Here is a 23,536-nt window from a genome sequence, read left to right as displayed (position 1 = left end):
GTCTTTTTACTAATATGGAAAGTTCAAAAGGGAGAAGATATACATTGTGAAAAAGGTGAACTATCCTACAAGAATACAAGCTAGAATTCACAACCTCATCTGAATATGTATGACATAGGTTAATGTAAAGCAAGTCTCTTTTGGTGGCTCAATCAAGACTGAATTGGAATTAAGTTCAAACCAGTCCTTATGAGTTTTATTCCTCTAAATGAAATTTACAAGTATATCACCAAATAACAATTAGCACATTAGTTCGATTTAGACTGAGCCACCAAACGAGACCTAAGAGTACATACAAGCTTGCAGATATCATAGAACTCACCGCTTGAATAAGTCGATAATACATATAGTCTTATTTAAATGAAATGGCACTTTCCTCTTATTTTTGTACGTGGCATATTATGGGAATGGATTAACTAGTTCTGTCTCATCATGACCAGAAAATCATGAACTCACGCCTGTGGTAAAGCAATAGTGGTATGACTATGCAGACACACAAATTAAAAAGGGTTGGATCAGTTCCTCTATAAGATTAGATTAAGACATATGCAAAATGCGAATTATATATATATTTATGTGAGTGGCCCTAATTAATTAACATTAACATAACCATCGAAACCTCGAAAAGCTTCATCAAGTTAGGTATTGAGTTAGATTAGATCATCCTATTCTTTACATGAACAAGAAAAAAAATTAAAAAGAACGCCGATTAAGTAATAGCGGCAATGCAGATAACGATTAACGACCGTTTTACTACTAATAGTGGATATTACGTAGCATTATTTTAAAGATGTTCGTGGGCGGGCATAAAATATATGGTAAAACAGCACCCTATTTCAAATTAAGTAAATTAATTACACCATTATCCAGCCACTTATTAATCAAGGTTACAAGAATATCAGCCCTCAGGTGACATATTTGATTGAGACATCACTTCGTTCTGGTGGTTGTTAATTTTAGTAATCGTTTTGATTAGTTTTTAGTTAACTTTTCTCAGTGTGGTGATGCTGATGGGAGAGAGAGTGGGAGGGAGGAGTAAGAATTTGCGCTAGTGACATCGAGAGCTGACATTTAGAGTATTCCAGTAATTAATTAAGCATAATACCCTTATTCATTTGGATTAACAAAAAACTTTAGGGAAAAGGAAGGGAGATGGAATATGAGAGATAATGTTGTTAATTAGCACACAAACGTACACTAATTCGCATTATCCCTATGAGAATATATACTAATAAATTTTTGTTATAAATTTTCTTTCATTGATGAAATGAGTGGTGCCAAATTAAACTAGAATTAAAATTAAAATTAAAATAAATAGTGGCAGCAAAGTCCTTGTACAAAGTTGCTTTCGAAAGGAACACGACGGTATATGGACAAAGAAATGGATAATTGAGGTCTTCTGCCTCTGGCATTAGCTGAGGAAATCACCCAGAAAATTAATTGAACGACTCTCCCACTTACTTTAAATTATCAATACATGGTCTTCGTCATCCCATTAAGATTCATTAGTCAAGTTAAGAATCAAGGCTCAATGACCACATACGCATCAAGATTATTTTGGGGTTTCTTGTTTTTTTAAGGACGAAAGGTACAATATGTTGTCTTTCTTCTGTGGTCAGAACATAAACTAACGGGCCCATTTCAAATTCAAATGTTGTAGAAGAAGATGAATATGTTACAAATTCAAATGTATTCTCTTTCCAATCAAGAAATTTTTTCAAAAAATCTTTGTATTCTTATGTTACTTTTTTTTTCTTTTTTGGAGGGTAAGAAAATTCATCATAACTAAACATGTGAAAGGGGTTTCCCCACAACATGATTTCTCCACATTAATTTCCAAGAGTTTGACAGTCCTTCAATTCAAGAGGTTTGACTTGTACATACATTTTCATGGGGTTTCTGCAAACAAGTTGCCAACATATTAGCTTAAGAACATTATTTATATAATATACAAGCAATAACCTGAATTCTCTAAATTAATCTAATTTATAAGTACTCGAATGTGAATGCAAGGAGACGAAATCACTGACTCACTGCTATAACCAATTGACCTAACCCGAGAAAAACTCAAACTCAAGAACACTAATAAAATACATGATATGATGAGCAAAGCAAGAATATATGTGATGGGCGTGGATCGATGCATATATATAAGTACGCAGAAATATATTGAAGGATATATTATTATACAGCCAAGTTGCCCACGTGGGGTGTTTCAAAGATGATATTTTTATACAAGAACACAAGAGAAAGAAGGTCGACGTTATTGATTTAAGATTTCTAAACATCGAATAATTTGCAGAGCTCTCTGACACTGCAAGGTTGTCATCATTTGTTTTTTAGCCATCGGCTCAAAACCCACCAGTTTCAAATTAACAATAACAATAATTTCAAAGAAAAGAAGAGAGAGAGAGCTAAATATAATTTCAAAGGGAAGAAGAAAAGCTATTAAGCTTTAAACAGAAGTTGTGCAATTGGTGCAGTTGCAGGTCCTGGGGACGAAAGCACAGACGCCAAAGGGCTTATTGGGAAGCTGGCAGTTGATGCCGAAGCAGCAGGGCATGGAGGTGCACGTGGTGGACGAGCAGCACTTGCACAGCAAGCACAGCTGGTACGGCGCCAGCCGCCGCCGCCTCTGCCGCCGCTGTATATCATCATGATCATGAGGAGGAGCTTTTAACACGTCGATCAATAGCCTATACTCCGTCGTGCCGACGGGCTGCAATGTCCCGGCTGGTTGGTTTGGTATCGGCTGATACCCGTCCGCATGAGATCCTGCCGCTGCGCATCATGTATTTAACGGTGAATGATTGAATTGAAAGTTGAAGAGTCTTGACCACAAAAAAAAAAAATTTGAAAGTTGTACAGAAAAATAAGTTACTTACCAATTGCAGGAGTGATGGCTAATAGGGCGGTGAAGATTAGAAAAGGCACTAGTTTTATGGGATTTTTACTGTTTGTGAGGTCGTCCATGTCAACCAAGCAAACATGCAGACACAACAGTAGCTAGCCGCCAGGGAGAAACCACAGAGAGAGAGAGAGAGAGGGAGAGAGAGAGAGAAAGAGGTGGGCGAATAAATTTTTGTGTGGTGGAAAGCAGTGGACAGGAGATTTTTTTTAAGAGGAAGAGGGTCAATGAGAACGGTTTTTTTCTTTTCTGTTTAGGGTCTCAGACTGTATGGTAATATATAGCAGGACATTATGGAATCATCATCAAGATCCGACCCAATTATTGTGGACAAGATTTTCTTAAGAAAATTTTTGAAACAAGTAAACTTGGAGATAAGGAAAAAAAAAAAAGGGATCTAATTAAGTTTCTAATATTGATGCCCATGAACCCTAGCTGAAGGGGCATGGAAGGAAGAAAGGGAGAGAAGGGGGGGGGGGGGTGGTGTTGTGTGGTGGGGTGGGCGGTTGGTGGTAAGGATCCTTGGTGTTCTAATACTGATTTTAATTTTTTACAATCGGTATTGGAGGAAGGGGAAATGAACCCCACGTCTAGGTCACTTAAGTTACAAACCCATGCATATAACAGTTACACTTAAGTTCCTAATTCTGTTGATTATTCAACTTATGCACCAAGAATTATCCACAAATAGGCGAACACTTGGAAATAAGAAAGTAACAAAATACGGAAATCAAAATCATAAAACTAATTACTAAGAAATAGTGCCTTTTTTATTAAGAAATTACACTTGATTTAGGATTAATGTAACATCTCACATCGATCAACGGAAAGGGGGTGATGTGTCTTATATGTACATGCCCGCCTCTATCTAGCACAAGGCTTTTTGGGAGCTCACTGGCTTCGGAGTCATAGGAACTCCGAAGTTAAGCGAGTTGGGGCTAGAGCAATCCCAAGATTGGTGACCTACTGGGAAGTTGCTAGTGAATTCCCAGAAACAAAACCGTGAGGGCAGATAGGGGGCCCAAAGCGGACAATATCTCACATCGACCAACGGAGAGGGGGTGATGTGCTTTATATGTATACTCCATCTAGCACGAGGCATTTTGGGAGCTCACTGGCTTCGGAATCATAAGAACTCCGAAGTTAAGCGAGTTGGGGCTAGAGCAATCCCACAGGATGGGTGACCAATTGGGAAGTTGCTCATGAGTTCTCAGAAACAAAACAGTGAGGGCAGAAAGGGAGGCCCAACGCGGACAATATCGTACTATGACGGAGCCGATCCCGGGATGTCACAATTAAGTCCTAATATTGTTAATTATCATAATTATGGACGAACTATGACCTTTGAACATAATGACACATTGACACCTCCTTTTAGGAATTAAGGTGGGCTTGAGTTTTTACATTCAATTCTCAACAGACGCCTGCTCTGTTTTTTCCCTCATTAGAAGGGGGGAAATCACACAGCGCGAGTTTAACATGGGGCTTTCAACATGCAACTTCCATAGCCGCAAAAGCATGACCAAACCTAAATACAAGCAGGTGTCAAACAGAAACGATGACAAAAGGTAGAGGAACACGGCAACCCTATGTATATGGAAAACAATGACATATGCATCCATAATTTAACAAGCAAATTCTGTCATTGCAAAAAAAGGTCGGGGGATAACGCATACAAAGTACAAACATGTATACATATAGATGACATTCTCATCTAACTCTGCATGCTGCAGGACCTCCTGGCGAATAGTTTGGGTTGGGGGATCGACAAACAGCACCTGGACCTACATTGTTAGGAAACCTGTGATGCATTCGATACTCAGGGATTCTGCTCATCGCAAATGGTCCACCCGTTGATGATTCACTTGGTTCGTTACAACTTTGTAGAGGCTCTAGAGTTTCAACTACATCACTCATTAAGGGCCTTGCTTTGGGGTTTTGGCTGAGACAATAGTATGCCAAGCTGCAGGCTTTCTGTGCTGCCCTAACTGAGTACTGATTATCCAGCCTAGGGTCAATTATTTGTAGCAACTTTCTCTTGTCGTTCAGTTTTGGCCGTGCCCAATCTACCAAGTTCTGCTCCTTGCTCGGTCTCGTCTTGTCAACAGATCTCCTTCCTGTCAAAAGCTCAAGGAGAACGACTCCAAAGCTGTATACATCACTCCTGGCAGTCAGGTGGCCTGCCCATTTCATAAGGATTTGATTCAGAAGAGCAGCACATAAGCGTGTATACATGCAAATTAATATTCCTACACTATGTGAACAACAAAACTAGACACACAGCAAAGGTCAGCATTTCTTCATTTGTTCATACATACAATTTTGAAGATAAGAAGAGGACCTTGGAGAAAAACTTTTAATCAGTGAGTTACAGAACAGAGAAAACAGGGTAGTCATGCATCGCAATACTCTCAAGTTCCAATCTGCAAGTCACTCGTCACTTCAATAATAAAATGCATTTGAAATCCAAAACCTTGCGAGTCAAGAACAAAACATATAAAAGGGGGACTGTTCTATTCCTTACTTATTTAAGTTACTAATTAGAGTCGTTGCATGTGTACCATATTTGTCTGTGTAGCTTAAGGTTTAGGATTCCAAGCTAAATGAAAAATGACTTAATACTTCTACACCTCATCCATAAGCTGATAACTCCTTAATGTAGCATTTATGAAAAGATTTGAACAGAATGTGTATTGAAGCTGCCAAGAATCCATGTATTCAAGTCCAGATTTTATAGAAGGCAAGCATTTATGACAATATTTTAACAGAAATTGCATTGGAGCTGTCAAGATTATATGAATTCAATTTCCAGTTGCTATAGAAGCCAAGCATTTATGAAAAGATTTAAACAGAAATGCACTGCATCCAAGCATTCAGAATACTGTAAACGTAGGTGTCATTCTCTGAAGCAGTGTTGAAACTCTTTGACCATCAAGCACTATTGCTCATGTTCATCACAAGAAGAGCTACTCAATCTCTAGATCTCCCCTTCACCCAAGAGCCTGCTTTGGCATTACCATACCAGGTGCAGCCTTCCTCTTTTAAAACCATTTAATCTAAAATTCTTACTCGATCTGTCACTAGTGAAAGGGCGAAAGACAATTTGAAAATATAAGCTTACAACATACTTCCATAGCAAGCAGAGAATTATGGCAGAATATTCCTCAAATGATACTAATACTGGTGATACTTGTTGGCAATTTTTCTATAGGAAGCAGTCAGATTGTTTCCCACTTGACTAATTCAATTAGAAGACTCATGATGTTCAAGCTACTGCATAAGCTCTGAATCAAGCATATCCAACACGTAAGAATGCCATACCAGTCATTACATATTCAGGGGCTGCATATCCATAGGTACCCATAACCCGAGTTGATACATGGGTTTCATCCCCTTGGGGTCCAGCTTTAGCAAGCCCAAAATCAGAGAGCTTGGCAGCATAATCCTGCAAACCCATGCAACCAGTAAGACTAATAGCAGCTTGCATGTCATCACAAAGTCAAAAAATTTAACAGAGAAATTAACTTGTGGAATCTAAAAACTCAAGAAACACCACTTACAGAGTCCAACAAGATATTAGAAGTCTTGAAGTCCCGGTAAATAACTGGCCTTTCAGCATTGTGAAGAAAAGCAAGTCCCTTGGCAGCTCCCAGAGCAATCATCATCCTGGTTCCCCACGACAATGGAACAGTTGCCTCTAAAATCCCCACCAAATTTAAATTAGCAACAACAACAACAAAAACCATCAAAAAAATCCAAAATTTGTAAGATTATGAGCTCAATTACTCCGGAACAAGTGATTCTCAAGGCTCCCTCGAAACATGAACTCGTAAACAAGCAATCTGTGATCGTCCTCGCAACAATATCCAATCAATTTCACGAGATTGGGATGGCGGAGCTGACCGAGAAAGTTGACCTCCGTCAGCCATTCGCGGTGGCCCTGAAGGCCCTCCTTGTTGAGGACCTTGACGGCGACGGGCAGAGACTTGAGCCCAACCCTCACATTCTCGTCAATGTAGCCTTTGTACACAGTCCCGAACCCACCTTCCCCCAAAATGTAGTCGGAGCGGAAGCTCTTGGTGATGGTCTCGAGCTCGAAGAGGGTGAAGGCGATGACGTGCGTGTACAGCACCGCATTCTTCCGCGCGTCCTCGAAGTTGCGTGGGGTTGAAGGATCGCTCAGATCTGAAATCGAACGGCTGTGATTCTGCTTCTTCTCGCCGTTCTTCACTGACGAAGACAGAGTGCTCAGCTGCTGAACTGCTCAATCAAAAAGCTGCAAGCTTAGCTGAAAATCACAACACAAATATAGAAAGATCTGGATTCTGAGACCCGAACAAGCACGCACCTTGAGCATTCGTTACCACAGCTGATTCCTCCCTCGTCCCACAATTTCCCATCTTGACTGAATTTGACCGTTACAAGCAGAAGCAGTAAGTGAAAGCCAAAGCTGGTGATGATGAAGTTGTGCTCCGACTCTGCTGGTGGTGCAGAGTTTCATTCTTCAGTGGCTTTCTCCTCCGCCTCTCAACTTTTTCCCAGCTTTTTATCTTCTTCCTCTTTCTCTCTCTCTTTCTCTCTCCCTCTCTCTCACTGTGCTTAGCACTCAATTAGTAAGTAATTCGTATTTAACTACGAGGAAGCAAAAGAAATAACGCTTTTAAGTACAAACAGTAGAGCATAAAAAGGTAAAGAAAATCCTAGTTTCCTTCTCCAAGTGGCACTTCTGCAAGGTTCAAACTTTAAAACCTGGCCTGCCCTCTTTCTCTCCTTAAACTCTGTGATGAGAGCCGTGATGGCGATGGACCTGCGGCTGTGGATCTTCTCCTCCCTCCTCTTTGTTGTTGTTACTGTCTGTGGGGACCACTTTTTACTTCCAATTATGTACCTCTCTCTTTATAATATTAGTACCAGATAGATTTTATTGTTTTGGCCAATTGGGGCAAAGATTTTTAGAAAGGCCCAAATTGAAAAGATTTGATCTTGGGCCTCAAGAAAAGCCCTAACCCACTACCTACTACCCACTTTTCCTATGGCCTTGTCCAGAATCCATGGCTCATAGATAAGAGATTTGGGAAAAGAAGAGGAGCAAAAGACTCTGTTTTGTATGGTTTGGGAATGGCGATGGCAATGGCGTTGGCAACGGCAACTGGAACAGTGGAAAGTGTTAGCAGCAGATGGAGCATGGCGTCTCTGAGGTCGGCGCTGCCTTCAACACCAGATAGGTGTACGGCTTCTGCATCCTCATCTTCTTCACCATGCGGGCATCGGAGCCTGCGCCTCAGCGTCAGCCTCAACCAGTCTCTCCACAAACCCCAATTTGGGTCCTTCACTGGTCTCTCTCCCCTAAATCCCCTGCTCTCGCTTGGCCTCTCCGGTATCACTCTTTTCTCCATCACTTCATTTGGGTTTGTTGTTAAATTTTCTGCTGTTGATGAATTAGAGGGGTATAAATGGAGGTGGAGGCATTTGGGTTCCAGTGTGGGAGTGAAATTGTGCATCTTTGTGTGTTATTTGAGTAGAAGTTTGTACCTTTGTATATATGTGTATGTGTTCTGTTTTCATGACCTTCCAAAGTAACCTCTAGTGTTCTATTTTCATTTCAACCATATAATTCAGATGCAGTGTTCGAAAAATCGGCCTAGGCGGGTCTGGGCGCCTGGGTCTTTTTATTTATTTATTTTTTATTTCCTGACTTTAAAGAAAACCTGCTCTCTCTCTCTCTCTCTCTCTCTCTCTCTCTCTCTCTCTCTCTCTCTCTCACGAGTCGACCGCCGGACGACCCCTCGCCCACCCTCCGCGACCCGCGATTACTTTCATCCTGAGATTAATTGCTCTCACATTTATGCAAGAGTAACTTATATGTCATACATCTTTGAGATATGTTTTCCATCATTTGTTGTTTATGTCACTGACCTTGCAAAACCCTTAAGTTATTTTATCTATCTTCTTGCAGAGTATACAAGTTTTGAGCATAACTTCACCATTATTGATAATGGTGGCCGAATTTTGGCAATGAGACATGGCAGGAAAGTCCCTAAGCTCAACAGGCCTCCTGACCAACGGAAAGCACTTCTGCGAGGCCTCACTACTCAGCTCCTTAAACATGGCCGCATCAAGACAACTCGAGCAAGGGCAAGTGCAATGAGGAAGTACGTTGACAAAATGATCACACTGGCCAAGAATGGAACCCTTCATAAGAGGAGACAGGCTCTGGGCTTCATCTATGAAAAGCAGATTGTCCATGCCTTGTTTGCGGAGGTACCTGACAGATATGGGGAAAGAAATGGTGGTTATACAAGAATTATTAGAACACTGCCAAGGCGAGGGGACAATGCACCCATGGCATACATTGAACTTGTGTAGGTCTGAAAAAATCATGTCAATTTTGAACTTGTGCGGGTCTGAGTTCGTGTCGATTCTAATTTAGACATTGGTTCCAAATCTTTTCCTTTTGTTCATCATGCTGGGATTGCATTGTATGAATAGTTAATGGCTTTAAATCTTAATCAGATATGCATTGCAACCGTATATTTGAGATTTGAATTTCTGTTCCTTTCCCATCATTGTGCTATAAAATTATAAATCATCCATCTCAATATAATTTTTCCCTTCATCTACGATGATTCATTTACATTGTATTCCTATCACCTGGAATTTTGCCTATATAAATTTAGGTGTGCCTTCTCACGACTCTCTTAGCTTGAAAATATTTCTACAGAAGCTATATCTTGTGCATGTCTACTTTGAGTATCAGAAATTTTACAAAACATAGACCATTAGGGGTAGTGCTGTTTTATATGAACTCTTCTTCCTTGATTAAACTAATGTTTACCAGTCTTTATGTTAGCTAAATTAGATCAATTTTCCAAGTCAAAACTCTTTCTTTTACTTTTCTGGTTCATACCATTCAAAACTCTTTATTTGATCAATATGTTTCTACTTTTGCTTGGTTAGAACTAGTTATCCATGGTGGAAAATTCTTGCCCCAGTGCCAGGATTGGGATTGGAAGGGAAAAGAGAGTTTTTACAAAGTGCTTTCTGAAGATATATAGTGAACTATTTTACCTATCGAAAAGAAATGAAGTGCTTTGCGCCTAGTTTTGTATGCTTTCTGTTCATATTTCCGCCTCTGGAAGAGTAAGTAAAACACGCCTGCATATTTGTGCGTGTGGGAAGACCACTTTTCTGCTTTGTGCTCAAAGTCTAGCTACATATGTTGACAGGGTGTAAAACACAATAAACACTCTACTTGGGCGAAACGGGGACATCATTATTTTGTTATCTTTGACCAATCACGTCATATCATGTGTGATAAATTTTTCACGTGACAGTGTGTGATCGGTTAAAACACACCTCTTGAGTTGTTTGTAGATGGCCATTTTGGTTGGGATGAAAAGTTATCATGTCCTCTCTCATTCTTGACAATCAATGGACTCAAGTGACTAAAAACGTGCTCATCTCCAATACGAAAGTTGAGAGACCTTTAGTCCCTCTCAGCGCATGAAAATCTGATACTCTCTAAATTGCCTGTTTGACTTGAGTTTTGCTGCACGTTGTTGTTTTCTCGTTTAGTCGGCCAACCCTTGGACCATATGAAACATGAGGGCCGGTGTGATATTTTCCCATGGTGGTTCATCATCTCTCTCCTTCCTGTTCGACAGCACATCAAAATATATAAATACGAACCAAAGTATTTGTGTCATTATCATCCACTTATTAGTATTACTATTAATGTGAAAACATTTATAAAACAAAACAAAACAACAATGTTAGGCTTTGACAAGTATAACCTTGGAATTGTTCTTGTTTGTGTTCTGTGTCTGACCAAAATAGAAAACTCTAGAATTATGAGGAAGTCCGGCGAGCATTTATGATACATGACAATTGAATCTTTGGATGTAACAGCTCGGGAGATATAGGGATGGGTTGGGCACTCTCATAAATTGGTCTTTTGTATACAACGGAGGAGAAAGAATCTAACCATTGACGTAGTCTAATTCTAACTCTTTGTTTTCCGAATAACTTACTTACACGTTACGATGTATTCACGCACTTTATATCTCACTCATCACATAACTTACGTAATTAGTAAAATTGAGAAAGTAGACATATTCTCGTGACAATGAAGTTTTACTCCACCACTTGAATTAGGTAATAAGTGAGGTAGAGAAAGCGCGTATCCAGTGACAATGACATGGAAGTTTTACTTCACGACTAGGGTCATTCTACTTGTGCTATAGTCCTATGATGTCCTGGTGCATAGGCATTGAAAGCAAAAAGGCAGCAAAAAGGTGGATTGTTTGGAACAGGAACACAACGGCATACGTAGTTTGGTGGATTGATTCATGTTTGGGAATGGAATTTATAATTAATTCGAGATTTTGGAATAGAATTTGGAATTGATTCAGGTTTAGGTAAAGTAAAGCAAAGAGTAGGTGGAAGTGGGGAATTTGGGGTCCTTTCACTCGGAGCCCATCACCACTCTCATGTGCAAGTCCCTCTCAGCGTGAAGCTGTCTTCTCTCTCCACCTCCTTTTTCACAATTTCAACTCCTTTATGCATTCTATCCAGATCCACAATATTCATATTCATTTTTGGTAGTTTAAAAAAATCGCATAAAATTTGTAGTCCAAGTGATTAAAAAAAATTTAGATATTGCACTCGGGATTCTAAGTTTTCTCCTTTTCCAATATCAAGTATATAAAAGATTTGAAAAAAAAAAAATCAATTGCAAATTCCTCCTTTTACTGATTACAACCCCCAGCTACCCACAACGCCAGAGAAAAGCCATGATTATAAACGCGGATTCTACTGTGGAATTTTGATCCCCCACAGCCACAAGTCTTTTGCTCTTGTTGGGGCCTAGTTGTAACTTTCACCAAACCTATTAACTTTGATTTAAATGTTTGGTCTTTGGTGTCGGTCCAAAAAACTTTGCATGGGCGGCCCCCGTGCTTGCAAGGGTTTTTTTTTTTTTTTTTTTTTTTTTTCTTTCTCTTTTAATGAATTATATGTTCCACGATTGGTTATGAGGAATTGGTGAGATATTCACGTATTGCATTATATTATAATACGGCCAAAAACAAAAGAGAAAATTCAATTTTTAGTATAAACTCCCTACTTGCCTATAAATTAGAAATACAAGACAAAATTACTTGCATGTTGTGGCAAAAAAATAGTTCATTAAGTGTGGAGGATGGTAACATCCTCTTGTCATATGTTACTATCAATGTTAATTATGTATTTAAACATTGTCATACTCAATAATGATTCAGACTGAATTGACAACATAGCTTCTTCTCGTATCGGGAATTAAATATTATGCTAAGGGAGTACGTTGCGGCCCTAACCCATTGGCTAGACGAAAGGTTATTTGGCTTGCAAGCACAGAAAAATACATTAAGAAAGAAGCCATCCGGAAGCGTTTGATATTTTCTTTTCCATATAATTTGGGGACCATCATTGGATATAGATGCTGAATTGAAATGGATGGAAACAAACATAAACAAATCTGTCCATTGAATTTCTGAATTTTCAAATATATCTTGTTCGGAATAAATAAATAAATAATTTAATTCATAGAAAAAGTCCGATGTCTTCCACTTATTAATTGGCTCAGTCTGGGTCGCACAAACCGCCCTAGCCAATGGGCATCGTTATCACTTTAATTAAACTAATTACTTGCATCATTAGGAGAATTAAACATGATAATTTAAATAAATAAAATGATAATTAACAAGCATAGGAAATATCTCTGGCGAAACAAATGACAGGCGTCTCTTCTTTCCACCACAAATTGGTCGACAACCACAAAATATAATTTATTTTTTTATACGACCCAAATAATTAAATAATTGAAATAATTGAAATAATTGAAATAATTGAAATAATTTTTTATTGGCTTAGAAGTAAAGAATAAAGATAGCCCTCCCCTATCTAATTATGAGAAAAATATATTTACAAATAATATATTCCATGTCATGTTGCATCGTACGGTAGGAAGATCAGCCACCTCTCTCATCCTATCCGTTTATTTCCATTCGTATTTGTTTATTTTATTTTGTTAATTTGGGTGACGTCACACTTTGGTGGCGCACTCGTGGTGCGACTTTTTATCCCAAAACGACGGTGCTTTTGATTGGGTGCGCCCATGTTCGAGTTGAACGCTTATTTTACACTCCTTCATTTTGGACCACGAAAGCTCACCACACCCACATTTCCACCCCAAACCCCGAATCTAGTTTGTGTGTATATATATTTGCCAACTTGTCTCTTAAACTTATTCATTCAAACACCCAAAAAAAAACAAGACTTTTACTACTCTAGGTTTCTGAGCTCTGCTGCTACTGCTTGGAGCATCAGAGATTTTTGCAAGGCCAGAAATGACAAAGGTGTACCCAAACGCTGCCAATGCCAAAATTGCCCTTGCCTACGAGCCTGAGAGGCTCAAGCTTTCTGGTTCCAACCAGGAGGATGCGACGGTGCTGACCGTGTGGAAGAAGTCTTTGCTGCTCAACTGCAATGGCTTCACCGTGTTCGACAACAAGGGCAACTTGGTCTTTAGGGTTGACAACTATTTGGCTGGTCACAAGGGTGAGATCGTCCTCATGGACGCCTGCGGCAAGCCTCTCCTCACCATCCGCCGCAAGGTATATACATACACCTTTACAAATTACATACATCAGAAACTATTATGTTACTAGACTCTCAATTTATTTGATGACGTGGGTGTAGTAAAATAAAACGTTACATAGAATGTTTTTACATATGTGTTTCAAAAAAAAGAAACTGAAAAAATATGTGTGCATAAATATTAGTATGTAAGTAATTTGTTCTTTCTTTGTTTGGTCGCTGATGATTATACGTAAATATTATTTGGTATATCAGCGGCTGAGCTTGGGGGACAACTGGGTGGTGTACGACGGAGAAACGGCGGTGAACCCGAGGTTCTGCGTGAGGAAGAACGTGAGTATCCTCAACAACAACAAGTGTTTGGCGCACGTGACCTCCTCCAACAATGACAAAGGCGCGTCCAAAAATTACAACAAAAACTCGATGCTCTATCAGGTGGAAGGGTCGTACGGGCAGCGGTTCTGCGCGGTGTACGACAACAAGAGGAGGAAGGTAGCGGAGATCAAGAGGAAGGAGGCGGCCGTAGGCGGAGTTGCCCTCGGAGTCGACGTCTTCCGCCTCATCGTGCAGCCCGAGATCGACACGTCGGTGGCCATGGCCTTCGTCATCTTGCTTGATCAGATGTACGGGACGTCGTCGTTTTCGCGGCGATCAAGTTGATTGGTCGGTCACCAATTTGATTTCGTCAACCACCTTTTTCCCCTCGGTGGATTCAAATCACCCTCCTCTTCCCCTATAAATTCTCAATCCCAATATTCTCTTTTTCTTTTTCTTTTTCTTTTACTTTTTCTTTTTCTTTTTTTGGGTCTGAGCATCGATCGCGTCGTGTCTCAGCCTTCCCCCCGTGAACTTTTTTTTTTTTTTCTCTCTTTAAAAAAAAAAAAAAAATCGGAAAAAATCAATGAAGCTCTTGGTTTTTTCCTTTTATATAAAAAACCAAGCTTCGAAGTGGGGATGTAAATATAATTTAGAAACCACACACTTCTCTTTTCTTTTTTTGGGTTCTCTCTGCATCTAATCCTCCGTTCCAGCAAGGTATTGTGGGTTTACGTTTTCCATTGTTAATAATTTTCAGCAGAAACATGTAGTGATGTATGTAGAGCTGATTGGTATGATCAAATAGTTTTTACAGGAATATCTTGTTGCCTGTTTTATGTATTGAAAGTTGAACTTATTGGAATATCTTTCCGAAGATATTTAATTACAACATGGGATATGTTAATACAGCAAAAAAATTTATGAAGTTCAATTATGATTGATTGAAACCAATAACCAATGTGATATTTTGAATTCGTTAATCTTACCTAAATCATAACCTCCTATAATTGAGAGATGGATCTATAATATCATGAAGAAGAGAACCATGATATCAGAGGAGCTCAGTGGAGCACATCCGTCGGATCCCCAAACTTGAAGCCTTATTAGCGCCCCCATTTTAAGCCCAATTAAAATGATATTTGTTCAACTCAAATGAAATACTTCAGCCCAAACAAAAACAAAGCAGAACGCTTTTGAGTTGTGCTATGGTGAGAGTCCATGCGTATATCGTAGATGTGGACCTTCATATTAGTCATAGAGAATTCATCTGAATAGTAACTTCACTTAAGTTTAATAAAATAATCTTGTGGCTGATATAAAAGTTCATATGAACGGACCCTCACTATAGAATTTCACAAACAGTTTTTGCATGCGATGCCCCAACTTCTTCTTAGAAGAGTATCAACCCAACTGGCCGTATTGGGCTTAGGCCCATCCCAAGGCCTAACTCAAATCGCAGCCTTTTTTTCTCTTCTTTTTCTTTCCGTATGATATTTTCGTTTTCTTTTTTTGGTTTGTCAAACGAGATACTTTCTTTCGGTATGCTTTTGACATCATAGTAAATTTGGTAAGTTTGTTTTTAAAATTTTTTATTTCTATAATTAGGAGTAAATTATTAAGGATATTGTTTATGCTCTTTCAAATGAAATCATTAGATAGATGCATGCATCTCCTTAAGGTCAAAGCATGCTCAATATGAGTCATTTCTTTAACTTATATGCAATCAAAATGATTAATTTTCTGACTTTTTTTAAAAAAAAATAAAAGAAGGAGTTTCTGACTTTCTATTATTCAAGAAATTAGCTTTTCGAGTTTTAGTCAGCTACATAGTATAAACCTATCATGCCATCACGTATGAAAATTAACACAATTTCTCATTAAACAATATGCACGCATGTTCCATTGCTTCACTCACTCATTTACTAAAAAAAATGTAATTCAAAATCCCGAAAAAAGACTTCAATATTATAAACACACATATATATTTTGAAGTTTAGGTGATCCATCAAGTCGTTTAATATCTTGAATTAAGTGAAGCAAAGGAGCATCAACAAGGCAAGGCAACAATCAATATTTATATAAAAAAATCGAGGCACACACTTGTATCTAGAGAAATTATGTTCACATATATGGGATTAATTAAGTTGGTTAGAGCTGATGTACTCCCCGTTCTATATTCGAGTTTGATTTCCTCTTCCTGTAGTTTAGATTATATTAAAGTAGAATATCTTTTGTATAAAAATAGAAGAGAAATCATGTTCAAAATTCAATTGATGCATTTAAAAAAAAAATATTTTTAATTATGTAGTTGCGTCGGTAGTTAAATGGATTTAAGGAGTCAAATAATTTGACAAAGTTTAACTAATAAATTAGAAATTTGACTTGTAAGAGTATCTTCTGGAATATTCCATTCGGGGCAACCAAATTATTCGAACCGACTTTCGCCGAACGCCACCAGAAACCCCCAAAACGGTAGGTAGACATCAGTCGCCGCTTTGCGTTACTTTTTTGGTTACATATATCACGTGCATTAGCATGCCGCTGGTTTTGACGTCACGTGGTTTCTGCTTCGTCCAAGATAGACAGATTTCAATCCATATACGCCACGTGTAACTTTTGGATCGTGTGATATTACTTTAATATCGTAGACCGAAAAGCACTGGATTGAAAAACCCCTGGGCTTTGCCCCCACGCCAAGTGGTACCCTAAGAAGGAAATAGAAATAAAAATAAATCTACGGCATCAGACTTGCGTTTAAGTCTAAAACCGTGGGAAGAAAGCAGTTTGGTTATATATAGCGGGCTTTTGGAGCATTGTAGTTGTTTCTGCCTTCTTCAACTATTCTCTTCCACACACCACTTTGGTCTTGTGACTCTTGAGGTATGGCTTTTGGCTTCGATATTTTCACGACCATTTGGATTTTTATTTGTCTTTTTTCTGTTTGTTTATGGATTTGTTTGTATTATCAGTATGTGACTGTCTGAGTGTGATTTGTTTGGTTTATAAAATTGGTGGGCAACTGGGTCTTGATTTGGGTTTTGTGTTTTTGTGTGAAAGATAGAAGAAAAGAGAAAAATGGGGACCTCAGGTTTCAATTGGAAATTGGCGGATCACCCAAAGCTTCCAAAGGGGAAGACCATTGGGCTCATAGTTTTGGATGGCTGGGGCGAAGCTAATCCCGATCAGTACAACTGCATCCATGTCGCTGAGACCCCCGTCATGGATTCATTTAAGAAGGTATTTCCTGTTTCTTCAGATCTGAGTTTTGGAATTTGGATTGCTATATGGTTTTGTTAAATCTTAGATATTTGTTGTTGAATGGAAGGATTTGATTCATATTGAGTGTGTGTATGTATGTTTGATGTTGTGACAGGGTGCTCCTGAAAGATGGAGGCTAGTGAGAGCTCATGGAACTGCTGTGGGCCTTCCTACAGAGGATGATATGGGCAACAGTGAAGTCGGCCACAACGCTCTCGGTGCCGGGCGTATTTTTGCCCAGGGGTAAGTTTCAGACTTGCCCTTCAATTTCTTTTACGTTCTTTGTGTTATTTTTTATATGTGTTTTGTTGGGTTTCTTGTCTTTGTAGTTATGTTATACTATGATATACGAATGATTAGAGTTTATGTGGTCACAAAATAATTATATTCGTTTTTGAATGAATATAGTGCAAAGCTTGTTGACAGTGCCCTTGAGACTGGGAAACTTTATGAAGGAGAAGGTTTCAAGTACATTAAGGAATCTTTTCCTACTAACACATTGCATCTCATTGGTTTATTGAGTGATGGTGGAGTCCATTCTCGGCTAGATCAACTGCTAGTGAGTTTTCTAGGCTCTGGGCTGTTTTTGCCTTTGTCTGGGTTTGGGTTTTCAACTTTCAGCTTTCCTCTTCTTTTATCTTATATTCTGTTCGTGTCTTTCTCTATTGGTGTAGTTGTTGGTTAAAGGAGCTAGTGAGCGCGGTGCTAAAAGGATCCGTGTTCATATTCTCACTGACGGCCGTGATGTTTTGGATGGCTCAAGTGTGGGATTTGCGGAAACACTTGAAAATTACCTTGCGCAATTGCGTGAGAAAGGTGTGGATGCACAAATTGCGTCTGGTGGTGGTCGCATGTACGTCACCATGGATCGTTATGAGGTATATTGAGTAGAGTGAACTCTTAAAGGTCTTTCTAAATGCATGATGATTACAATTTCTTTTTGAAGTTTTGCCCATTGTGTGTATTTTTACGGATTACTGTATGTTTAGAAGACATTTCTTTTAACCAAAATGGTTGCTTTATAGGCATAGATAAGACCTTATTCATAAGTTGGAACTTGGGATGTGAATAATTGAAATGTTGTGAATTTCATGATCTGCATCCCAATGCTTATGGAATTCTGCCCCTCTTTTATGTCTGTAAGAAGGGGGTTTGTTAATGTTTTCATTTGCTTGTTTTATATGTGTTTCCAGAATTATCAGGGTTTCTTAAGTAAAATGTTCATACATACTTTGTATTTCCCTATATTTAGTTTAAGGTTGTCCTCAGTTAACTGTGGATCATCTCTGTTTACTTGACCCCTGAATTCTTCCATTCATTATCAAATTGTTAATTTGTATGGATGATTGGTATTTTGTAGAATGACTGGGGAGTTGTAAAACGAGGATGGGATGCCCAGGTTCTAGGTGAAGCTCCCCACAAATTTAAGAATGCTGTTGAAGCTATCAAGACGTTGAGACAGGAACCAAACACTAGTGACCAGTATCTACCTCCCTTCGTTATTGTTGATGAGAACGGAAAGCCTGTGGGCCCAATAGTGGATGGTGATGCTGTTGTTACATTCAACTTCCGCGCAGACCGTATGGTTATGATTGCCAAGGCACTCGAGTATGCTGATTTTGACAAATTTGATAGAGTTCGATTCCCTAAAATCCGTTATGCTGGGATGCTGCAGTATGATGGTGAGCTGAAGCTTCCAAGCAAATACCTTGTAGAACCTCCAGAGATAGACAGAACATCTGGTGAATATCTAACGTACAATGGTGTCCGTACTTTTGCCTGCAGGTGAGTTTTTGTTATGAAGTTAATTATCTGTAGCATTTGTTACCCAGTTAATTATCTGTGTTGCTGTCAAGTGCTAGGTTTCTTTGTGTTTGTCGATTTGTCTTTTCCAAAATTGTTTTTGACGCTATGCCAAATCTGGGGTTGGGAGAATAATTGATTTTGACCAATATGCTCATATCAGAATTTTCTTTTCATGTTTGAATTTTAGGCTTCCTACTATTATGACCCTTTTCTTTCCTTCCAAATATTTGAATGTGCAGCGAGACTGTTAAATTTGGCCATGTCACTTTCTTCTGGAATGGGAATCGTTCTGGGTATTTTAACCCTCAAATGGAGGAGTATGTGGAAATTCCAAGTGATAGTGGAATCACATTCAACGTCCAGCCAAAAATGAAGGCAGTGGAGATTGCCGAAAAGGCGAGGGATGCTATTCTTAGTAAGAAATTTGAGCAGGTAATAAATAGACCGATCATGTGATATCTAAGAATCTATATTAGATTTTTGTTATCTTTATAAAAAAAAAGAAAAAAAAGAAACATGTTTCACATTTAAACAATGTGTTTTGTTTTTTCTTTAGGTACGTGTTAACCTACCAAATAGTGACATGGTGGGGCATACTGGTGACATTGAGGCCACAGTAGTTGCTTGCAAGGCTGCTGATGAAGCTGTCAAGGTATGGTGGCTATAGCTTTTTGTAAGAGTTTGAAATCAAATTTGAACGAAAAGGAATTATGAAATAAGATACTATATCCAATGCGTTGCATTTATATCAAGTTAAAAACGAAAAGAAATGTTTGATTTCTTAACAAGATCTTTACTTGTGAAAGCTAGTTATTGCTGTGTCCCCAAATTGTTTCTTGAACTTGTTCCCCTTGACTGTCTGTAAAGGGTTTAGGTCTCCTTACTGTAGATGCTATTGTCTGATTGCAGATAATTATTGATGCAATAGAGCAAGTGGGTGGAATTTATGTCGTTACTGCAGATCACGGTAACGCTGAGGATATGGTGAAGAGAAACAAGAAAGGGCAACCTCTTCTTGACAAGAATGGCAACATTCAAATTCTTACCTCCCACACTCTTCAGCCAGTAAGTTCTCTGACTACCTTTTGCATATTTATAACAAATGCATATGAAATGGTAGTTTGGCATGTATCATGGCCTTTCGTAGTCGTCCCTTTTATGCCAGGAAACAGTAGTCCTTTGGTGCATTTGATCATTCAGAATCATCGAAATTGAACACTGTTACTTCCACGGGTTCTCATTGATTGATTGTCTTGGTTTTTCTTGATTAAGGTTCCAATTGCAATTGGTGGTCCTGGACTGGCACCTGGCGTCCAGTTCCGCAAGGATGTTCCCAATGGTGGGCTGGCCAATGTCGCTGCAACCGTGATGAATCTGCATGGATTTGAAGCTCCTGCCGACTATGAGACGACACTCATTGAAGTTGTTGATAACTAGGCAGCATGATAGAGGAGAGGGTTAAATCTATTATTTCCTAAATTTTGACTTAGGTTACAATGTCATGCAAAGAGGCTGTCGATTTCAGTTGCTATTACAGCCTGTTATTTTGTTAAATAAGTTATAAAACCATGCATGCTCACAGCAGCACAAGAAAGATGAAAATGGATTTTTGCTGTTTCATGCTTTTATCACCTATCGTGGCGGTGTTTTTAATAACGTTTCTTGGATTGAAGTTTTAATTCCCAGATGAATAATTTCGTTCATAAATTGTCTATTTCTTTTTTAACAGTCGGAAGTTCCGAGAAAATCTTAATTAATAGTAATGACGTTGATATGAGGACTAAATTATTAGATATAACAGGGTCTTAAAGCCGATTGTTTCTGTACAACATTGTCATTCATTCATGAGCTTTGAACTCATAAACTCCGAGTCCTTTTGAACTTGTAAACTCGGCTCCTCTAATAAAAGTGGAGATTAAATACCGTAAACTCGACTTCTCTAACAAATGGAGATTAAATACTGTTACATCATTCGGCAAGTTTTTACTAATTTAATTTGAATTCCAGTTGATATGGTGGGTTTTATTTTAGCATTGATATACCATTATTATGTTGCTTGTCATATCATTTGGTGATGATCAAATTTAGTAATATCAAGTAGGTAAATAATAAATAAAACACCAAAGTATCAATTCCGAGTTAAAAATGTAAGATTTTTTCTTTTTATATACAAAATAGACAGGCACACAGAAATATTTTCGATTAAGAAATGTTCACGTATCTCTTCGTTGTGATTTTCTGATCACATAAAATGGAAACAAATATATTGGAAAAGCGAGGGGGGGAAGGAGGGCAACTGAATTCAAATTTGGAACGTGAAGGCAAGCGCGGGACACGTGCTGCCCTCTCCTTCCCGTTCCGTTGGGCAGCACCTATGCGCTCCTTCCGCCTCCTCCGCCTTTAAATTTAAAAATCCAACCACAAGAGAGAGAGTGGACGGTTCGATCCAGAAGAAGAGGGAGACCAGAAATTCAAAATTTCTAGGGTTTTGATTTGACGTCTCAGAAATGGAGAAATACGAGAAGCTGGAGAAGGTAGGTGAAGGCACGTACGGCAAGGTCTATAAGGCCAAGGACAAGGCCACAGGCCAATTGGTCGCGCTGAAGAAGACGCGTCTGGAGATGGACGAAGAAGGCGTCCCTCCCACCGCGCTCCGCGAGGTCTCTCTTCTGCAAATGCTCTCTCAGTCGCTCTACATCGTACGGCTTCTCTGCGTTGAGCACGTCGACAGCAAGGAAGGCAAGCCCGTCCTCTACCTCGTCTTCGAGTACCTCGACACCGATCTCAAGAAGTTCATCGATTCTCACCGGAAAGGTCCTAGTCCGAGGCCCTTGGCGCCGTCGATGGTCCAGAGCTTCCTCTACCAACTGTGCAAGGGGGTGGCCCACTGTCACTCCCATGGCGTCCTCCACCGCGATCTGAAGCCCCAGAATCTGCTTCTGGACAAGGAAAGAGGGATTTTGAAGATCGCAGATCTTGGACTCGGCCGCGCTTTCACTGTACCTCTCAAGAGTTACACGCACGAGATTGTTACTCTCTGGTACAGAGCACCGGAAGTTCTGCTTGGTTCGACTCACTACTCCACCGGCGTAGACATGTGGTCCGTCGGATGTATCTTCGGTACTCAATTCTTCTCACTCTCACGATTTCTCAATTTCGTTTGGATTTAATGCGTCAATTAATTACTAGTTATTTGATTGATTATGCTTCTATTTGATTCTTGAATTGCAGCCGAGATGGTGAGGAGGCAGGCTCTGTTCCCAGGAGACTCTGAGTTCCAGCAGCTGCTTCACATTTTCAGGTGCTTGTTTTATTTCCCCGCTCAATTTCGCATTTTGATTTGAATTTATTTTCTGGGCCTGCGGAAACGGAAAAGCAAAAATTTTACTTGCTAGTATTACTATATATGTGTAGGCTGCTAGGAACACCAACAGACAAGCAATGGCCAGGAGTTAATGCTCTGCGAGATTGGCATGTGTATCCACAGTGGCAGCCTCAAAACTTGGCTCGTGCTGTTCCTGCTTTGGGGCCTGATGGAGTTGACCTCCTAGAAGTAAGTTTTCTTCGAGTGCTTAAAGCTGAAATTACCTTGTCTTCTGAACAGTGTTCTTCAACCCTGTAACTGTTTGGTTTGTGATTCATATTTGCATTAAGGAATTTGGCATTTTTTGCCATGTGCAAATATGTACATGATTTGACAAATGTAGTTCATTTGTTTGCCAAATTCCATGTGGGCTTATATATGCTGATCTACTCATTCTGCTTGCCAATACATATCTCTTCGTTGTGTTTTTTATTGGTCCATCTATTCATCATATAAGTATCTCGTAATACCCAGTCTGTTTTTTTTTCTTCAAGAAGACAGTCTCCATGGTTATTTTCAGTTTGCAATATCGGTTCGGATTTTAGGGTTTGTTGTGTCATGGTTATTTGGTCCGTTACATGTTCGTTAAGTGGACTCGCTTTTTATGGCTGAATTGATGCCTGATGAATTAAATAGTAACATAATTGGCCTGACTGTTGAGTGCCTGCCAAGTGTGAAAGCAGAACCATTACAATGTAGTCATGTGATGAATGAGCAGAACCTGTTTTAGCAAATGTGTTGTCATTGGCTAAGTACAAGTTTATCAGTTGAGATATTAGACTGGTGCTGGTTGTTTTATTAGTACTTCTAATTGCCTCTTTATTACTCTGGTTATTCTAAGAGTGCCTTGATTTTGGTCTCTGCAGAAAATGCTTAAATATGATCCAGCCGAGAGAATCTCAGCCAAAGCCGCTCTTGACCATCCCTATTTCGACAGCCTTGATAAGTCTCAATTCTGAAGTTTTTCACTTGTGAGCACAAAGATGCTACGAATGAAGTGCTTTCTCCCGGAAGGAATATGGCATTTTCTAGGAAGTGATGAATTTAGGGCTGCCTTTTTGCACCTGCTGTTTGGTCAAGTCAGCAGCTGTCATCATCTTGGTGATTTCAAAGCCTCCTATTATTATGCTTTCCATCTTTGTATATCACAATATGATTATTATCCTTGTTAGACAACTTATCATTTGAAGTATGGTTTTATAATATTTAGCTTCTTTGTTGGATCATGAATCAGTAGAAGGAAGTGC

At 39.2% G+C, this 23,536-nt stretch overlaps 6 protein-coding genes across 7 annotated transcripts; 4 read left to right on the top strand and 2 right to left on the bottom strand.

Annotated features, from left to right (window-relative positions):
- Positions 1-2,201: 2,201 nt before the first annotated feature.
- LOC117630090 lies at positions 2,202-3,046 on the bottom strand. The gene is made up of 2 exons (XM_034362829.1): positions 2,886-3,046; positions 2,202-2,781 (listed from the first exon to the last, which is right to left on the bottom strand). Exons 1-2 carry the CDS (start codon positions 2,971-2,973, stop codon positions 2,456-2,458), a joined length of 414 nt encoding a protein of 137 aa, XP_034218720.1. The 5' UTR covers positions 2,974-3,046; the 3' UTR covers positions 2,202-2,455.
- Positions 3,047-4,477: 1,431 nt separating this feature from the next.
- Positions 4,478-7,743, bottom strand: LOC117630086 (probable serine/threonine-protein kinase PBL8). Its single transcript, XM_034362824.1, has 5 exons — positions 7,257-7,743; positions 6,695-7,168; positions 6,469-6,605; positions 6,230-6,353; positions 4,478-5,088 (listed from the first exon to the last, which is right to left on the bottom strand). Exons 1-5 carry the CDS (start codon positions 7,306-7,308, stop codon positions 4,619-4,621), a joined length of 1,257 nt encoding a protein of 418 aa, XP_034218715.1. The 5' UTR covers positions 7,309-7,743; the 3' UTR covers positions 4,478-4,618.
- Positions 7,744-7,981: 238 nt separating this feature from the next.
- On the top strand, positions 7,982-9,454 carry LOC117630089 (50S ribosomal protein L17, chloroplastic). The gene is made up of 2 exons (XM_034362828.1): positions 7,982-8,285; positions 8,865-9,454. Exons 1-2 carry the CDS (start codon positions 8,027-8,029, stop codon positions 9,272-9,274), a joined length of 669 nt encoding a protein of 222 aa, XP_034218719.1. The 5' UTR covers positions 7,982-8,026; the 3' UTR covers positions 9,275-9,454.
- Positions 9,455-13,178: 3,724 nt separating this feature from the next.
- LOC117630088 (protein LURP-one-related 8) lies at positions 13,179-14,752 on the top strand. Its single transcript, XM_034362827.1, has 2 exons — positions 13,179-13,560; positions 13,799-14,752. The coding sequence occupies exons 1-2, from the start codon at positions 13,294-13,296 to the stop codon at positions 14,201-14,203; spliced, it is 672 nt and encodes a 223-aa protein (XP_034218718.1). The 5' UTR covers positions 13,179-13,293; the 3' UTR covers positions 14,204-14,752.
- Positions 14,753-16,524: 1,772 nt separating this feature from the next.
- Positions 16,525-20,632, top strand: LOC117631026 (2,3-bisphosphoglycerate-independent phosphoglycerate mutase). 2 transcript variants are annotated; one of them, XM_034363944.1, is made up of 10 exons: positions 16,525-16,741; positions 16,919-17,098; positions 17,235-17,362; positions 17,528-17,678; positions 17,794-17,997; positions 18,480-18,904; positions 19,165-19,357; positions 19,482-19,577; positions 19,835-19,990; positions 20,198-20,632. In XM_034363944.1, the coding sequence occupies exons 2-10, from the start codon at positions 16,937-16,939 to the stop codon at positions 20,360-20,362; spliced, it is 1,680 nt and encodes a 559-aa protein (XP_034219835.1). In that variant the 5' UTR covers positions 16,525-16,741; positions 16,919-16,936; the 3' UTR covers positions 20,363-20,632. The 2 variants fall into 2 exon arrangements, with proteins under 2 accessions (XP_034219835.1, XP_034219836.1); XM_034363945.1 differs by having other exon boundaries at positions 16,623-16,741; positions 16,923-17,098.
- Positions 20,633-21,192: 560 nt separating this feature from the next.
- Positions 21,193-23,522, top strand: LOC117631028 (cell division control protein 2 homolog C). The gene is made up of 4 exons (XM_034363946.1): positions 21,193-22,045; positions 22,157-22,226; positions 22,340-22,478; positions 23,156-23,522. Exons 1-4 carry the CDS (start codon positions 21,433-21,435, stop codon positions 23,246-23,248), a joined length of 915 nt encoding a protein of 304 aa, XP_034219837.1. The 5' UTR covers positions 21,193-21,432; the 3' UTR covers positions 23,249-23,522.
- The last annotated feature ends 14 nt before the right edge of the window (positions 23,523-23,536 follow it).

The sequence above is a fragment of the Prunus dulcis genome, chromosome 6, assembly GCF_902201215.1.
Source record: "Prunus dulcis chromosome 6, ALMONDv2, whole genome shotgun sequence".
Taxonomy (NCBI): Eukaryota; Viridiplantae; Streptophyta; class Magnoliopsida; order Rosales; family Rosaceae; genus Prunus; species Prunus dulcis.
Note: the sequence above shows the minus strand (reverse complement) of the source record. Positions and strands in the feature narration are given on the sequence as shown.

What these genes read in the sequence shown, in the direction of transcription:
- LOC117630086 (XM_034362824.1), bottom strand. Translation starts at nt 7,308, where the DNA reads ATGGGAAATTGTGGGACGAGGGAGGAATCAGCTGTGGTAACGAATGCT. An exon ending in TGTGGTAACGAATGCTCAAG is followed by an intron (nt 7,169 to 7,256) that starts GTGCGTGCTTGT and finishes TTGATTGAGCAG; the next exon opens with TTCAGCAGCTGAGCACTCTG. An exon ending in CCCTGAATATGTAATGACTG is followed by an intron (nt 5,089 to 6,229) that starts GTATGGCATTCT and finishes TGAAATGGGCAG; the next exon opens with GCCACCTGACTGCCAGGAGT.
- LOC117630090 (XM_034362829.1), bottom strand. Translation starts at nt 2,973, where the DNA reads ATGGACGACCTCACAAACAGTAAAAATCCCATAAAACTAGTGCCTTTT. An exon ending in AGCCATCACTCCTGCAATTG is followed by an intron (nt 2,782 to 2,885) that starts GTAAGTAACTTA and finishes CATGATGCGCAG; the next exon opens with CGGCAGGATCTCATGCGGAC.
- LOC117631026 (XM_034363944.1), top strand. Translation starts at nt 16,937, where the DNA reads ATGGGGACCTCAGGTTTCAATTGGAAATTGGCGGATCACCCAAAGCTT. An exon ending in GTCCGTACTTTTGCCTGCAG is followed by an intron (nt 18,905 to 19,164) that starts GTGAGTTTTTGT and finishes TTGAATGTGCAG; the next exon opens with CGAGACTGTTAAATTTGGCC. An exon ending in TTAGTAAGAAATTTGAGCAG is followed by an intron (nt 19,358 to 19,481) that starts GTAATAAATAGA and finishes TTTTTTCTTTAG; the next exon opens with GTACGTGTTAACCTACCAAA.
- LOC117630089 (XM_034362828.1), top strand. Translation starts at nt 8,027, where the DNA reads ATGGCGATGGCAATGGCGTTGGCAACGGCAACTGGAACAGTGGAAAGT. An exon ending in GCTCTCGCTTGGCCTCTCCG is followed by an intron (nt 8,286 to 8,864) that starts GTATCACTCTTT and finishes ATCTTCTTGCAG; the next exon opens with AGTATACAAGTTTTGAGCAT.
- LOC117630088 (XM_034362827.1), top strand. Translation starts at nt 13,294, where the DNA reads ATGACAAAGGTGTACCCAAACGCTGCCAATGCCAAAATTGCCCTTGCC. An exon ending in TCCTCACCATCCGCCGCAAG is followed by an intron (nt 13,561 to 13,798) that starts GTATATACATAC and finishes TTGGTATATCAG; the next exon opens with CGGCTGAGCTTGGGGGACAA.
- LOC117631028 (XM_034363946.1), top strand. Translation starts at nt 21,433, where the DNA reads ATGGAGAAATACGAGAAGCTGGAGAAGGTAGGTGAAGGCACGTACGGC. An exon ending in CAGCTGCTTCACATTTTCAG is followed by an intron (nt 22,227 to 22,339) that starts GTGCTTGTTTTA and finishes ATATATGTGTAG; the next exon opens with GCTGCTAGGAACACCAACAG. An exon ending in ATGGAGTTGACCTCCTAGAA is followed by an intron (nt 22,479 to 23,155) that starts GTAAGTTTTCTT and finishes TGGTCTCTGCAG; the next exon opens with AAAATGCTTAAATATGATCC.